Consider the following 16,482-nt stretch of genomic DNA (forward strand, 5'->3'; position numbering starts at 1 on the left):
TCCACAGGCGCCGCGCGCTGCCCTAGAGAGATTGGGAAGAGAGAGGGAAGAGGGAGAGGGAGAGGAGGAGAAGAGTTGGCCGTTGACATATGGGCCTACCTAAGTCTCACTCGCCACATTAGCCAAAACCGACCACTATACTACCAAGGGATAAAGTTGACTGGCCACTATGCTGTCGAGGGATAAAGTTATCATGGTATTGTGAGTTGGGAGATGAGTTATTCCTGCCTATTTCGGTTCACGGACAAAATCGGCGAAAACTTGAGGAACCTCAAGTAAACTTATTCCTCTCTCCATCTTCATTTTGGGCCTATGACTGAATCCGGCCCATCAAAGAGGCCCATCCAGGTATGTCAAACACGATCCATCTCTTTTGGCCCATGAAAACACGAGCATACATTTGTCACCAGTAACTGCTCTGAAGCTCACTCGTTCAGAGAGGAGAAAACACATTGTTACCAGCAAAATAAATGATGTGATATTAGAAATACAAACATGAGTATCCAGCTCATACATTCGTACATAGTATGTTTGTGCCGTTTGTTACACATGAAAATTGCACAAATATGTAGCAAATGTACCAATTATTACACATACATGCATGCATGGAACGAACATGTATGTATCACAATAGGGTGCAGCACAAATGACACAGACATGATGTGCTTCAATACACGGGGAGTATGGACGCCCAGCCGGGAAGGCCACTCCAACCAAATATTCGAATGCAATTTTCCATTTTTCCTTGAGAAGGAAGTCTTGAAACCAGCCGGTTCTCTACCAGCTTGGCATCAGCGAGGCATCATCACGATTCTAGTGCAAGAAAATGAGACGGATAAAGAGGTAAGCTCATGTTTAGGAGATAATCACATATCTATGCACAACAGTACAGACAAACAAAACTAACTCCCTTTCATACCGTAGTAAAATCCAGAATAGATCAACACAAAATAAGCGTTTTGGAGATGGTGGACTTACCTTTTTCCAGATTTTGTTGTCGATGTCAATCTCCAGAACGTGGCGGATGAGATGAAAATCCTCCCCGGATCCAGCCGTGCATCTCCTGCTCAACTCGGGGCAGTCACGAATCACAATTTTCTTAAGACAGGTGAAACTTTGGATGAAATCTGGCAGCTTCTCCAGCCCTTGGCAATCGCCGATCCAAAAACATTGAAGAGAGGATGCAGCAGATTGGAAGCTCGCTGGGAAACCCACCAGCTTCGGAAGCCCCACAAGTGTGAGCGAACGAAGACTCCCCAGCCCGCTCAAGGCTTCCCCTGGTTCCATCAAATCCAACTCATTGCAGTTATTAAGCACCAACTTCTCAAGTGAGGAGAGCTGCTTCATCGCAAAGGGGAGAGAAGCCAACTTCGGACAGTAGATGATGCGCAGCTCCCGTAGGGCAGTGAGGCTGCCGAATCCTTCTGTCAGTGATGTTAACTCAACACAGTAAATCAAATATAGAAACGTCAGGGAAGGCCAACCACAAAACCCACTTTTTAATAGATACTTCTGCTTTGACATGAGGCTCAAGTATGTAAGGCTGACAAGTTGATGCACGTCTCTTGGTAGGCCCTCTAGTTGGTCACACCGAACAAGATGAACCGTTTGCAGATTCACCAACCTACATAAAGAATTTGGTAGGCGTTTGATTTTCTGGTTCCATTGTAGATCTAATACCGTAGGTGCTTCAAATTTCTGATCGAACTTGGCAGCTCTTCAAAGTGAGTTTCGGAAAAAATCAATACACGTAGAAGCGTGAACGTTGAGAAGAGGTTTTCAAGAAAGGATTTGCTCACGGTACCATAATTGTCTATGCTTGTAAATGTTCTCACCTTACATGCCTTTTTCAGCTGCTTAGGAAATTCGAGCTCTACTGATAAGTCCTTGCGATTCCACACCAGATGCTTAACCATTTTAGAGAAAGCAGTCTTTTCACAACTGATAACAACATGCTCATTTTCTGAAACGAATTGTGCTAGCTCGTGAATAAGATCATGCATTTTACATTTCTGAATGGTTTCATCAAACACAACAAATTGGTCTTGGAACAACGATCTTCCTAGAAGATCATGAAAACACTTCCTTCCAGCAGAAATCACTTGTTTGCTTTCCTTCCCTGTATTCAACATCCCCAGTGCCATCCAAAACATAACCAAAGTATCTACATATATCTTATCATCTTTTGGGAAAACGGATAAACAAGAAAAGTATGCTCGCAGATGGGGAGGAAGTGCATCGTAACTCAGTTTTAATGCAGGGATTATACCACATACTTCTGCCTCAGTATTCCAAAGTTTATTTTCCATGATACGCTGCCATTCTCCAACATCACGGCTAGTGCACAATAGGGAACCCAATGTCTTTGCTTCCAAGGGAACACCACGACATTTCTTAACAATGGATTTTCCAATTTCCAATAGCTTAGGGTCCTGTGCCCCGCCATCTCTAAATGCATAATGCATGAATACTTGCATGCACTTGTCGTCTGGTAGTTCTGCCACATCATATGGTTCCAGGGTCTTCACTATCGATGCAACACTCCTATTGCGTGTAGTGACTATAATCACACTTCCACTTCCTCCACTAGATAGTAGGCTTTTTAGCTCGTCCCATTCATTAACTTTATCACTCCACATGTCATCCAACACTAACAGATATCTCTTTTCACATAAAAACGCACGTACCTTACTCTGTAGGATCTCTAGGTTTAAATGTCTGTTGCTTTCACCTGTGCCTGACTGTATTATGTCATCCAGGATCTTCTTAAGATCAAATACATCAGATACACAAACCCACAACTTCTTCTGAAACTTCTCGGTAATTTGTGCATCGTTGTAAATCAGCTGTGCCAGTGCAGTTTTTCCTATGCCTCCTAAACCAACAATAGGAAGCACAGAGAAAGGATTTGATTCTGTAGCTGTACAAATCATCTCAACAATCTTATGTTTAGCTTCATCTCTTCCAATAATTTCTGGTTCAGTTATGAAAGAATGTGTTCCCCTGTTGTTGCTCCCATATGTGTGGACATCAATTGCATGCTCGGTTAATCCAAATTGTGGTCTATTGGCTGCTATCTCATCAAGTTCTTCACGAACTTTTTTAATTCTGTGACTCAATTTGAATGGATAAGTAAGCATGTGCTTTGTTCTATTGATGAAACCATTCTGAACTTCTTGCTCCAGAGCTTCCGTAGCCACGTCATCCAAAACATCGTCTATGTCATAGACTGCATCCTTCAAATTGTCCAACCACTCTTGAAGGGCATGGGAAGTAGACTGCTTGCATTCGGCATCTCTAAGAACAGCACATATGGATCTCAATGATCTTTCCAACTTCTCTAGTTCTTTCTTGACGTTCCAAGCTAACTTGATCTCAGTAACAGCCCAGTCAGAGCCAAAAGAGGCAGCTTTTGCAAGAACTGAGAGTGCCAAGCTTGATATATTCACCTCCACCATAGTATCCCTGTGACCTGTCAGTAAAACATACTCTGTGAGACTGTAAGCAAGAGAAGATCCAAGGCAATGTCCAACAAGGCAACAGTCCATTCATATCTTTGAATGCCATGCTTGGCATGATCATTTCATATTCACAGGGGACGAACATTTGTTAATAGGTGGCGGGATTTTTTTTTTCTTAAAAATTTTAAGTACTTTATATAAGTTCTTTTAAGAAATGAAAAACCACTATTGGCCTATTACAGTTGGAGAAATAGTGAAAGATGGCTGCATTCTTTACCTCCCTTTCCCAACCTCACTCGCTCGTTTTCCGCGTGCACGCTTTTCAAATTATTAAACGGTGCGTTTTTGCAAAAAATTTCTATACAAAAGTTGCTTAAAGAAATCATATTAATCCATTTTTAAAAAAAAATTAACAAATACTTAATTAATCATGCAATAATAGGTGCTTCGTTTTACGTGCCGGGAAGGAGGGCCCTCCTCCTCCCGAACACAGCCTGGTAGATCTAAAACTCTACTGGTTAGATACCTACTAGCAAGAAAGTCAACGAACTAGCAAGTGGACTCTGGATCTGATCCATCCAACTGGTCCAATCGTATATACGTAGACAGTGGTAGATAGATTCAATCTGGCAAATGTGCAAAAGTAAAAACAAGCTAATGGATCTCACCTCCATACAGCCGAGCGGCGCAGCATTTGCTTGAGGGCTCTCGCACTCTTGCTACCAACGGCAGTCTGGGCGTCTGAGCGAAAGAGGAGTAGGGAAGATGTGAGGACTGAGGAGTAGAATGGTTTAACAGCCATGTGATGCGACGACTTCAGGTCGTCTTGGTAGGGACCAATAGCGATTTCACTGCCAAGCGGGGCCCACTATCCACTATCTCTCGGTGTGGGCGGGCTGTGAAATAGAATAATAATAATAGAAGGTTTTCTACACTGAAGCAGCGTCCTAATCCCCAATGAAAAAAAACGCGTATTTACTATACTGAGCCGTGAGCACTAAGCACATTATAAATTGAAAGCACGAGTTGAATAAGGGAGAACAAATCAAATGCACGTAGAAAGAAATGAAAAATAATCACCACTACATCGCGACCATGATTGATACCATGATCGCCAAAGCAAAACATGACAGCTGCAAAACCTGACAACCCATTCGGTGATCAACTCTAACTTTCCGTCTAAAATTTATGGTTGATACCATAAGAGTGGGATTTCACTTGAATATGTAAGAGTGGCAGCTTGGGATTTCACTTAAATATATAAGAGTGGCAGCTTAGCGGTTTGGCACCTTTCAAGGATGGAGCATTGCATGCCAGTATTTCGAAACAACCAGATTAAACACCACGGACAAAATCAACAACCATCTTCAGAGTGAAGCAGTTCAAACCAGGCCGAGCTATGAACAAAGTAAAAAAAATGCACCTAACTAATTCAAACCAGTTTGAAACAATACTACTTTCAACAAATATATTCAGAAATGGGGTTTGAGCTCTATAAAGCTGCACATTTGTCCTCCAAAATGACTTCTCCTTCAGCTCTAAACCACCAGGAACTTTAGTACAGCCTCAAGCAGGAGCCGAAGCTGGAGCAGATGGACGGCCTGAAAAAATGACAGGAATCAAATGAAACATGTAAATTTTGAATTTGTCATTTGCACAGATTTTGTATTCATAAAATGCATCCTTAAGAAAGTTGGTTACGGCCCGTGCTCCCTTTTCCGATCTGTCCTCTCAAAGTGCTTCAACTCCCTATACCCTTCACTTGAGCATACAAATTGTCTCCATATGATCTCACCGACCTTTCACTTCAACTTGCATTTCCTCACACTGAAACCCTTCCCCTTTGCATAGTCTAAATAGAATATGTAGCCTTCGTCATCGCTTGAAAAAACCACATTACCCATCATTTTATACTCCTCCTGATCCTCTAGGCTAACGTACCTTGAATTCATGGTGTAAAAACCACATTACCCATCATTTTATACTCCTCCTGATCCTCTAGGCTAACGTATCTCGAATTCATGGTGTCAAACAGCACCTACAGATAAGTACAAACAAAAAATCAGTACAACCACCCAAAATAAGTTTATATTCGTTTAATCGACTGCATCAATTCAGTACCACTCTAAACTATTGAACCTTTACTACAGTCCAAACTGTTGTATTTCAGAATGTATGATTTAAGATTTACATGTCACCCATGAGTTGGAACAACATACTGTTACTTCTGATAATAAAAACAAACTAATATTTCCACATATTCTGAGAATAAAAACAAAGAACATTTCCATTGCCACGCAAAGTCTTAGAACATGAATATACCATGAGTATCTCACAATCAAAACATAATACGATAAAAGTTAGTCTATTCTACCAATCAATTATTCATGACAATCATGGAAACTAATATTCAACAAAAACTTGAAACTGAGGCATCACCTCCATACTCGGAATCCGAATACAAGTGCCACCTTTTTCAGCTCATCTTTTGAATTAAAATTGAAGATTTATTTTTAATTTGGTGGGATTAGGTCTTTTGAATTCCACACAATGGCTGCAAATTTGGCATGTACGCTGAAAAAATTATGGCATGTACATACATAATGAGTTATTACTCGGTCATGAAGATTAAAAGCATCTTAGACTGACATAGCTAACAACTGAAGTCAACTTGCGATCCAACAGCATCGATTTTAAATAAATCAAAATGCTAGAAGAAACTTCCAATTGTCTGGAAAAACATCAACATAACTAGTACTGTCCTGTTACACACTACATTTCACATATCGTGTCTAAATCTGCATGCCATAGCTATTCATCAATTGAGGATCTCATAATTAGGCTGCATTCAGAATTTCAGATATGATTTTGGACTGAAATGTTCATTCTACTCGGATGGAAAACTGAAAAGGATCTCCTCGATTTGTCTTTATTTAACCACATATATCCAATACCATGTATACAACTTTAAAGCTAAACCATATCATCCAAATGGGACACTACAGAATTCAACCTTAACGTGCATATTTTATCTATGCATAGTCACATTCACACCACAAGATTAAAGCTATAAAACTACCATCGCTTCAAGTAAAGCACCAATTTGCTCGCGGGACAATAACTGAAATTGAAAGCGGAGAAGGTTAGGGCAAATTAAGAGAAAACCAAAATTTGTACCTACACTTAGTGCGGCCAGCAGCCTCCGATGTGGGGAGCCGACACAACTCTCGGCATCACGCGGAGGGGGACGGCCAGCCGCTGCCGGAATGGATTGGAACCGCCTCCGATGTGGCCGCCGCCCACAAAATCAGGGTCACGCGGAAGGCCGACGATAACCCGTCGCCGGAATGGATCGACTCTTCAGAAGTTGGAAGCGCCACGAGTCTCAGCCGCACGCGTGGGGGAAGGGGAGGGAGATCGCGGCAGCCGGCGCCGGAAGTCGTCGGGGCAGCCTCCTAACTGGACACCGCCGCCCCAATCGGTCGCACTCGCACGCGAAAGGCACCACGCATCCAACGCCAGCGGCCGGAGTCGCACTCTCCACAGCAAAAGCCCCTGCACGCACGCACGGCGGGGAAGCGGGTTGACGCCGAGTGACGGAGGAGAGAAGGGGAACGGAACGAGAGGGGGGGGGGGGGGGGGGGGTGGCGCCGGAGAGTTTCGCCGTCGGCGGAAGGGAAGGCGATGCACAAGCGCCGCCGGCGGAGCTCTCCATCTTCGCTCGGTTCCGATCGATGAGGAAGCGGAATTTACCAATCTGTGTTAAGTGCCAAATTTACCACAAAATCTGTGTTAGTCATTTACTAATCTACCCTGAAGAAGAAGAATAAGAGCGATGTTCGGTGCTCTCTATTGGTATTGGTATTGGTAGTATAATAATTGGTAGTATTATTATACTGCCAGTAGAAATAATCTGAACCGTTTATTATTATAGATAAATTAGTAATTTACTAATAAAAAATTAAAGGTAACTTTATTATTTATGTTCTTTTGTTGGTTAAATTGATCTGTAGTCATCCAATACGCTGATGTCGTTCATATTCCATTAGAAAACAAAAGAGATAGAAAAAAAGTTTATTCACTATTAAAATTATAACCCTTCACACTTTTTTTTACAATAATGTCTCTCAACGTTTCTACTACCACTAACAGGGATGGTAATAGAAAATAGATTTGAACCATTATATGAAATGAGATCAACGGTTTAGATTACTTTCAACCGGAGTGGGGCTCTAAGAATAAGTGATTCAGATTAGTTCTACTGGTAGTATTATACTACCAGTAGAGAGCACCGAAGCGTCACCCAATCAATTTACATTGCATCAGCAGGCAAGAACCATCCAATTATCATATAACTTAACAATTATCATACAATATAGTTATTTTCATGGGTTAATTTGATCCGTGCCATTACAAATATGGCATATTAGAAAAATACATTACAATTCACGTTATTGGTTGGATGCCGCTGAAAATTTTTAAAATTGAAACCATGCCACTCCCGTCACTATTTCCGTCCTCCTTCCTCATATCGTCACCCTCACCGTCACGTGCACGTGGGGAGAAGGCGAGCCGACGAGCAGCGAGAGGAAGAGGTATCGCCCGCGAGCGACAAGAGGACAGGGAGAAAGCGAAGCAGCGCCGGCGAGCAGTGAGAGAACGCGGAGAAGGTGAGCCGGCGCTGGCACCGGCGAGCAGCGAGAGGACGAGGGGGTGCCAGCGAGCGGCAAGAAGATGGGGAAAACGCGAGGCAACACTAGCGAGCGGCGAGGATGAGGCGACGCCGGTGAGCGACGAGAGGATGGGGAGAAGGTGAGGCAGAGCCAGCGAGTAGCGAGGATGAGGTAGTGCTGGCCAGCCGAGAGAGGACGAGGTGGCGCCAGATCCAGAACCCAAACGCCTCCCTCTCTGTGACCGTCCTTGCCGGCGGCGGCCGCGCCCCTACGCGACTGTCCTTCCTGGCGGTGGTCGTGCCCGCTCCCCGCTCGCGCCGTGTCGCCGCTGCCGCTGAAGTGCTGCCGTCACCGCCACCACCACTGATCCTCCTGCTCCCCACATACATCGTGCCGCCACCAGCGCCACCGCCAACGCTGCTCCTCCTGCTCCCCGCGTGCGCCGTGTTGCCGTTGCTGCTGCTCCTCCCGCGTGAGGATGACGACACAAGGGAGGAGGACGAAAATAGTGACGGGAGTGGCATGCTTCTAGTTTTAAAAATTTTCAGTGGCATCCAACCAATAATATAAATTGTAATGGCATTTTTCTAATATGATATATTTGTAATGGTAAATTAGAACCATGCCATTATAATTTTGTAAAGTTTGAGATATGGCATGGCATTTGTAATGCGTGAATCAAATTAACCCTGTCTAAAACTTAGTCTAAACAACAACTATCATCAAACTTAACATATATTGACTGTATGGGTCATCAAAACTTAACATACCAGAGGATGCCCCGCGCGTTGCTGCGTGACTTGGTTAACATCAATTTATATTAGATAGGAGGTACAATCTTAAGAAGAAACAGAAGAAACAAATAGCTTTCTTGGAGAAATTATTTTTAGCAGCCATATGCAAAATTTGTAGATAATTTAGGTAGCACATGTCAACTAAAGGGGCGTTCAGTCATAAAGCTCCTTTATACGGATTAACGGACTGGATACATGTAGATGTGTGTGGAGATGGGCCAATGTGTTCATGTGGGCTACATGTCACTGAGGAGGCGAATAGACTCACCCGGTGACTAATGGGTTGGGCTCTATGCTGCATAGCATCCAACGTCTGAGAAGCGATATAATGTATTCATCCAACGGTTCACAATTTGATGATGACGTGGAAGCATGAGGTTTAAGCTTTTGGCCTTAACTTTATAGAAAAAAGGGATACGACAAGTTTGATAACCACTCCCAGTAGAGGGTCAAATTTGACCACTGCAAGTCCAAACTGGCATCTGCCGCCGAAATCCAATCAGATTAAACCGCCCGGGTAATCAACCATTGGTGTACGACATCAATATCAATATAGACAACTATATCGTCACCGGGTATGTCATTATCATTTTTTCTAGTCATCTAATTTGCAGTATATCGCAAATTATCGACCGATCTAGTATTTTCATTCAGCTTATTTAATTTAGGGCCAATATTTGGTAGAAGCTTTCTGATATATTTTAAAACAGATATTTGAATGTTTAGCGATCTCTAACATGTACCTGTTATATATTAAAGTTGTAGAGCTCAACGAGATTTACAATTTTATAGATGACGAACTTTTCTTTTGATATCGTTTAGAGGCCTAAATAAGCATTATAATTTGTGGAGAGGTAAAATCAAAAGAATAACATATTGAATTTAGACAGGTGGTTGATTAGTTACATGGTAAAATGGCTACGCGTGAAAGAAAAAAAAATATCTTAGGTTCGAATTCCATATATACCGAATGCGCGCAAAAATGGCATGAGTAGCTAATTCCAGTTTCTGATCACAGTCAGTCAAGGCAATTCATTCTTGCTCGTGCTCTTTCTTGAGTTGTGATTTGCATCAGAGATTACAGTTACTAGTGAAATGGATGATGTGGTATCGGAAACACAAGAACGAGCATATATATCTAGCTCATGCTTCAATGCAAGCATGCACCATTTTTTCCGCCCAGCCGGAAGAGCTAGCTCCTGGACGCCGAAGAGACTTCCCCTCCGAGTCCGATTTGGTTCACGGCCGGCCACCGTGTTCTGCATCGGCATTCGCAACGTACGAGACGGTCGATTCCGTTGCGCACTGGCCACTCGCCCACTCCCCATACTTCATGAACGACGATGTCGTCCTCCTCGCCGGCGCCGCCGTCCATGCCGCCGTCGCCGAGCACTCGCCCTCCACTGGCGGTCAAGGCGAGAGAATGCTGGACACTCCCGGCCGGCACGCAGGTGGCAACTCTCCGTATTTTTTTGGGCCTATGACTGCATCCGGCCCATCAAAGAGGCCCATCCAGGTCTGTCAAACACGATCCAGCTCTTTTGGCCCATGAAAGCACGAGTATACATTGTTAAAAAAAACACGAATATTAGGGAATGAACTAATATCAAATAATTAGAAGGGGGTGAGGCTTCGAACCAATGTCGTCTATCCCACCACCTTATGAAGCTAGCCAGAAAACCCCTAGGTGTTTCTCACGAGTATATATTGTTACCAGTAACTGCTCTGAAAATAAATGATGTGATATTAGAAATACAAACTTGAGTATCCAGCTCATGAATTCGTACATAGTACGTTTGTCCCGTTTATTACACATGAAAGTTGCACAAATATGTAGCAAATGTACCCAATTATTACATACAAAGTATGCATGCATGGAAGTATGGAACGAACAAAGGAACAAGCGTGTATGTATGTACTACACAGTATGGTGCAGCACAAATGACACACGCATGATGTGCATCAATACACGGGTAGTATGGACCCCCAGCCGGGAAGGCCAACCCAACCAAATATTCGATTGCAATTAATTTTTTTTTTATAAAAAAAACGCTGAACACTGGGGAAGGACCCAATGTCGAATTTATTAAGAAAGAGGGTGAGCGTGTCAGGGCAGAGTCGAACGCCGGGTCACGGAGAGCACAACGGCTGCACCATGACATCTGCGCTGCGCGCAGTCTTGAAAATCTTGAAACCAGCCGGTGGTTCTCTACAGGCTTCGCGTCAGCGGGGCATTACGATCCTAGTGCAAGTAAATGAGACGGATAAAGAGGTAAGCTCATGTTTAGGAGATGATCACATATCTATGCACAAAAGTACAGACAAACAAAAAAACTCCCTTTCATACAGTAGTAAAATCCTGAGTAGATCAACACGCAATAAGCGTTTTGGAGCTAGCGGCCGGGCTTACCTTTTTCCAGATTTTATTTTCGATGTTAATCTGCAGAACGTGGTGGATGAGATGAAAATCCTCGCCGGATTCAGCCGTGCATCTCTTGCTCAACTCGAGGCAGTCACGAATCATAATTCTCTTAAGACAAGTGAAAATTTGGATGAAATCTGGCAGCTTCTCCAGCCCTTGGCAATCGCCGATACAAAAGTATTGAAGAGAGGACGCAGCAGATTGGAAGCTCGCCGGGAAACCCACCAACTTCGGAAGCTTCACAAGTTCCAGCGAACGAAGACTCTCCAGCCCGCTCAAGGCTTCCCCTGGTTCCATCAAATCCAACTCATTGCAGTTATGAAGCACCAACATCTCAAGTGAGGAGAGCTGCTTCATCGCAGAGGGGAGAGAAGCCAACTTCGGACAGTTGAAGATGCTCAGCTCCCGCAAGGCAGCGAGGCTACCAAATTCCTCTGTCAGGGATGTTAACTCAATGCAGTTACTCAAATTTAGAAACGTCAGGGAAGGCCAACCACAAAACCCACTTTTTAATAGATACTTCTGCTTTGACGTGAGGCTCAAGTATGTGAGGCTGACAAGTTGATGCACGCCTCTTGGTAGGCCCTCTAGTTGGTCGCACCCACTAAGATGAATCGTTTGTAGATTCACCAACCTACATAAAGAATTTGGTAGGCCTTTGATTTTCCGGTTACATTGTAGATCTAAGTACCGTAGGTGTTTCAAATTTCTAATCGAACTTGGCAGCTCTTCAAAGCCAACACGAGAAAAAATCAATACACGCAGAAGCGTGTACGTTGAGAAGAGGTCCTCAAGAAAGGGTTTGCTCACGGTACCATAATTGTATATGCTTGAAAATGTTCTCACCTTACATGCCTTTTTCAGCTGCTTAGGAAATTCGAGCTCTACTGAGAAGTCCTTGCGATCCCACACCAGATGCTTAACCCTTCTAGAGAAAGCAGTCTTTTCACAACTGATAATAGCATGCTCATTTTTTGAAACGAATTGTGCTAGATCATGAATAAGATCATGCATTTTACAGTGCTGAATGGATTCATCAAACACAACACGCAGGTCTTGGAACAACGATCTTCCTAGAAGATCATGAAAACACTTTCTTCCAACAGATATCACTTGTTTGCTTTCCTTGCCTGTATTCAACATCCCCAGTGCCATCCAAAACATAACCAAAACATCTACAAATATCTCATAGTCTTTTGGGAAAACGGATAAACAAGAAAACCATGCTCGCAGATGGGGAGGAAGTGCATCATAACTCAGTTTTAATGCAGGGATTATACCCTCAGTATTCCAAAGTTTATCTTCCACAATGTGTCGCCATTCTCCAACATCACGATTAGTGCACAATAGGGAACCCAATGTCTTTGCTGCCAAGGGAACACCACGGCATTTCTCCACAATGGATTTCCCAATTTCAAATAACACATGGTCCTGTGCCCCTCCACCTCTAAATGCATATTGCGTGAATACTTGCATGCACTTGTTGTCAGGTAGACTTGCCACATCATATGGTTCCAGGGTCTTCACTATCGATGCAACACTCATACTGCGTGTAGTGACAATAATCACACTTCCACTTCCTCCACTGGATAGTAGGCTTTTGAGCTCATCCCATTCATTAACTTTATCATTCCACATATCATCCAACACTAACAGATATCTCTTTTCACATAAAAACCCGCGTACCTTACTCTGTAGCATCTCTAGGTTTAAATGTTTGTTGCTTTCACCTGTGCCTGACTGTATTATGTCACCCAGTATCTTCTTAAGATTAAATACATCTGAGACACAAACCCACAACTTCTTCTGAAACTTCTCAGTAATTTGTGCATCGTTGTAAATCAGTTGTGCCAGTGCAGTTTTTCCTATGCCTCCTAAACCAACAATAGGAAACACAGACAAAGAATTCGATTCTGTAGCTGTACAAATCGTCTCAACAATCTTATGTTTAGCTTCATCTCTTCCAATAATTTCTGGTTCAGTTATGAAAGAATGTGTTTCCCTGTTGCTGCTCCCAGATGCATGGACATCAATTGCTTGCTCAGTTAATCCGAACTATGCTCTATTGGCTGCTATCTCATCAAGTTTTTCGCGAACTTCTTTTATTTTTTGACTCAATTTTAATGGATAAATAAGCATGTTCCTTGTTCTATTGATGAAACTATTCTGAACTTCTTGCTCCAGGGCTTCAGTAGAAACATCGTCCAGAACATCATCTATGTCATAGACTGCATCCTTCAAATTGTCCAACCACTCTTGAAGGGAGTGGGAAGTAGACTGCTTGCATTCGGCATCTCTAAGAACAGCACATATGGATTTCAGTGATGTTTCCAACTTCTCTAGTTCTTTCTTGACGTTCCAAGCTGACTTTATCTCACTAACAGCCCAATCGGTGCCAAAAGACGCAGCTTTTTCAAGAACAGAGATTGCAAAGCTCGATATATTCACCTCTGCCATAGTGTACCTGTGGGCAGGGTTTTCGATTTCAAAATTAGTTTTTTTGCGTGCCCAATGGGGGGGGATTTCAAATTCTTTTGCCAAAATTATTTGAAATTTTGATTGATTATGAATAAAATTTGACCAAATTCATAAAAAAAAACCCGAAAATTTCGGGCGAGATGTGAGCTTGCCGGTGGGGGACGAAATTACCAAATTTTCAAACCCTGCTTGTGGGTACTACAAAAATACTCCGTAACCAACAGATTCAAGGCAATGTACAACAGTAGATACGTTTCTTTGATGCCATGCTTGGCATGCCCATTTCATATTGATAGTGGAAGAACATTTTTATGACGTGGATTTTTTTTTCTTAACAATTTTAGAAATATATTCTCCACGTCCAAGAGTGTGAAAGAGCAAAGTCGTTTGGAACGTAAAGAAACTAAAACCAATATTTTTGTCTACCACAGTTGGACAAATAAGAGAGCAGAGATAATAGTTTTTAGAGGCCAGGTTTAATCTAATCCATTATCTAAAATAGCTAGCAGCTGATCACTGCAAGGACCACGAAAAATAGCTATAGGAACGGTAGATGTAAAACTCTACTGGTTACATGCGTAATAGCAAGAAATTTAGTCAATGAACTATAAAGTGAAATTCTGGATCTGATTCATCGAACTAGAACAATTGTACGCAAATAGACAGACATAATCTTACAGATATGCAACAGTACAAAAGTAAAGGACTTCAAAAACTAGCTAGTGATCTCACCTTCACAGCCGAGGGGCTCAACATTCGCTTCAGAGCTCACACAGATCAGCTTTTGATCTCATAATACATAGGGTTAAGGATAAGATCGAACATGGTTGGCAGCCATGCGACGACTTTGAAGTCAGCTGTCGTTTCAGCAGTGACGGTGGATTGTTTAGCCGCACGTAAAACAAGAAATACGATTAGCATATGATTAATTATGTATTAATATATATTTTTTTATGAATAAATTTGTTGGATTTTTAACTACTTTTTTATAGAAAGTTTTCATACGAAATATATCGTTTAGCAGTTTAAAAAGCGTGCTAACAGAAAACAAGGAGAATCTAATCCTATAAGAGCAAGGTCAATAGTATAGCCAACTACTGGCTTCAAAACATCTATAGCCAATCTAATAGCCAATTCATACAATAGTTAACTATAAAAATATACTATACCATTAATACACGGTCCCACCTCTCATACACACGTAACATTTTGGAGTTTGTGTTGTAGCCGGCTACAAATTTGTAGTCCGCTTTCTTCTCTCTCTTCTCTTTTCTTCTCGATATATGGTTACAGCCGGCTTATAGCCTGCTATTGTACTTGCTATAAACACACCTATAGACCTTTCGCCGAAGCGCAAACAAAATATCTTCTCCAAATTCCTCTGGCAAGCGGGCTCCTCTATACTGTACCAGGACGCAGCGACTCCATGTCATTTTCCAAAATGTAAACAAGTGGTTCTCACTTCTCCCTCTCCAAGTTGTTGATGTTGAGTGAGCACCAACATTTCTTCTCCATTTTTCTGTGAGAGTCTGAGAGATGCAACGATTCCAAGATGGTAAAATGGGACGGTGAGAAGGACATAAACCATTTGGTGATTCCGGTGGCACAACAGTCGAAATGAACAAGAACAAGAAACACGCAAGTTTCCTGAAGCTAGCCGCAGCCGGGTCGGCGACCAAATTTCATTAAGATAGAAAGGGGGAATAAGTACATATTTACACGACATTATATTGTCGGTCCAGAGGTTAAGACCCCTGGAAACAGAAGTGGGGAGGGGAAGCAAAGAAAGAAAAACTGTGGTAATGCTAGGGCTACTCCTCACAACTTTCAAAAACCCCCCGCAGCTCTCCAAACTGCTACTTCCCTTTGATGTCTGCCACCAGGTGCTCTGCCGTTTTGCTCTTTTGATCAAAGACTCTAGCATTGCGTTCTTTCCATATTAACCAGCTTACCAGCAGGAACAGGGTGTCGAAAGCACGCCTGTAGCGCGTCTGAAAACAGCATGACAGTCCCTTCTTTTCTTCTTTGGTCGCCAAATCATTCGGGAGATTAGGCTTCTACTTTTCTATTCCCCTCTCCTGTACCCTGTCCATTTCTTTTTATTTTTTAGGCCCGTTCTGTAAATACATTTATTCCTCTTAATACAAAAATACGCGTCTCGCGTATTCCAAAAAAAAAAACAGCACCGTGCTAGCTGCCACCATTCCGGCAGAGATAGACTCTGACGTCCTGGGGATGGAAAGCTCACGTTGAGCCAAGTCCTCAGCAAAGACCAGACTCTAATGGTGAAGGAACATTTGGTGAGGAGATGATCACAGTCTTCTAGCTCTGACGAACACAGGGGGCAAGCAGGATCATGTGGCCATCCGCGCTTAGCAAGGTTGTCCGCTGTGAGGCAGCGACCTTTCACCAATCACCATCAACCACATAAAGAATCTCATCCGAGCTGGTGCCCTAGCCTTCCAAATCATCTCCCCATAAGGGCAGCGTACTGCTGTAAGGAAGAAAAACTCATAGGCTGATGCAACAGAGAATTGCCCATTGGTTGAGAACTTCCAAAGGATAGAATCCTCCACCCCTTGCTGAAGCTGAACCAGCTGCAGTTCATCCCATAGGGCTAGATAATCGAGCAACGCCGCACCGGCATTTTGAGT

General features: G+C 42.8%; 1 protein-coding gene and 1 pseudogene across 1 annotated transcript; both read right to left on the minus strand.

The window, feature by feature from the left end:
• Positions 1–481: 481 nt before the first annotated feature.
• Positions 482–4,272, minus strand: LOC127776771 (disease resistance protein RGA2-like). Its single transcript, XM_052303317.1, has 4 exons — positions 4,130–4,272; positions 1,800–3,472; positions 979–1,338; positions 482–813 (listed from the first exon to the last, which is right to left on the minus strand). Exons 2-4 carry the CDS (start codon positions 3,456–3,458, stop codon positions 778–780), a joined length of 2,055 nt encoding a protein of 684 aa, XP_052159277.1. The 5' UTR covers positions 3,459–3,472; positions 4,130–4,272; the 3' UTR covers positions 482–777.
• A 6,397-nt stretch (positions 4,273–10,669) lies between these two features.
• LOC127778025 (putative disease resistance protein RGA1) lies at positions 10,670–14,827 on the minus strand (annotated as a pseudogene).
• Between the last annotated feature and the right edge of the window lie 1,655 nt (positions 14,828–16,482).

This window comes from Oryza glaberrima, chromosome 6, assembly GCF_000147395.1.
Source record: "Oryza glaberrima chromosome 6, OglaRS2, whole genome shotgun sequence".
NCBI classification, from domain to species: domain Eukaryota; kingdom Viridiplantae; phylum Streptophyta; class Magnoliopsida; order Poales; family Poaceae; genus Oryza; species Oryza glaberrima.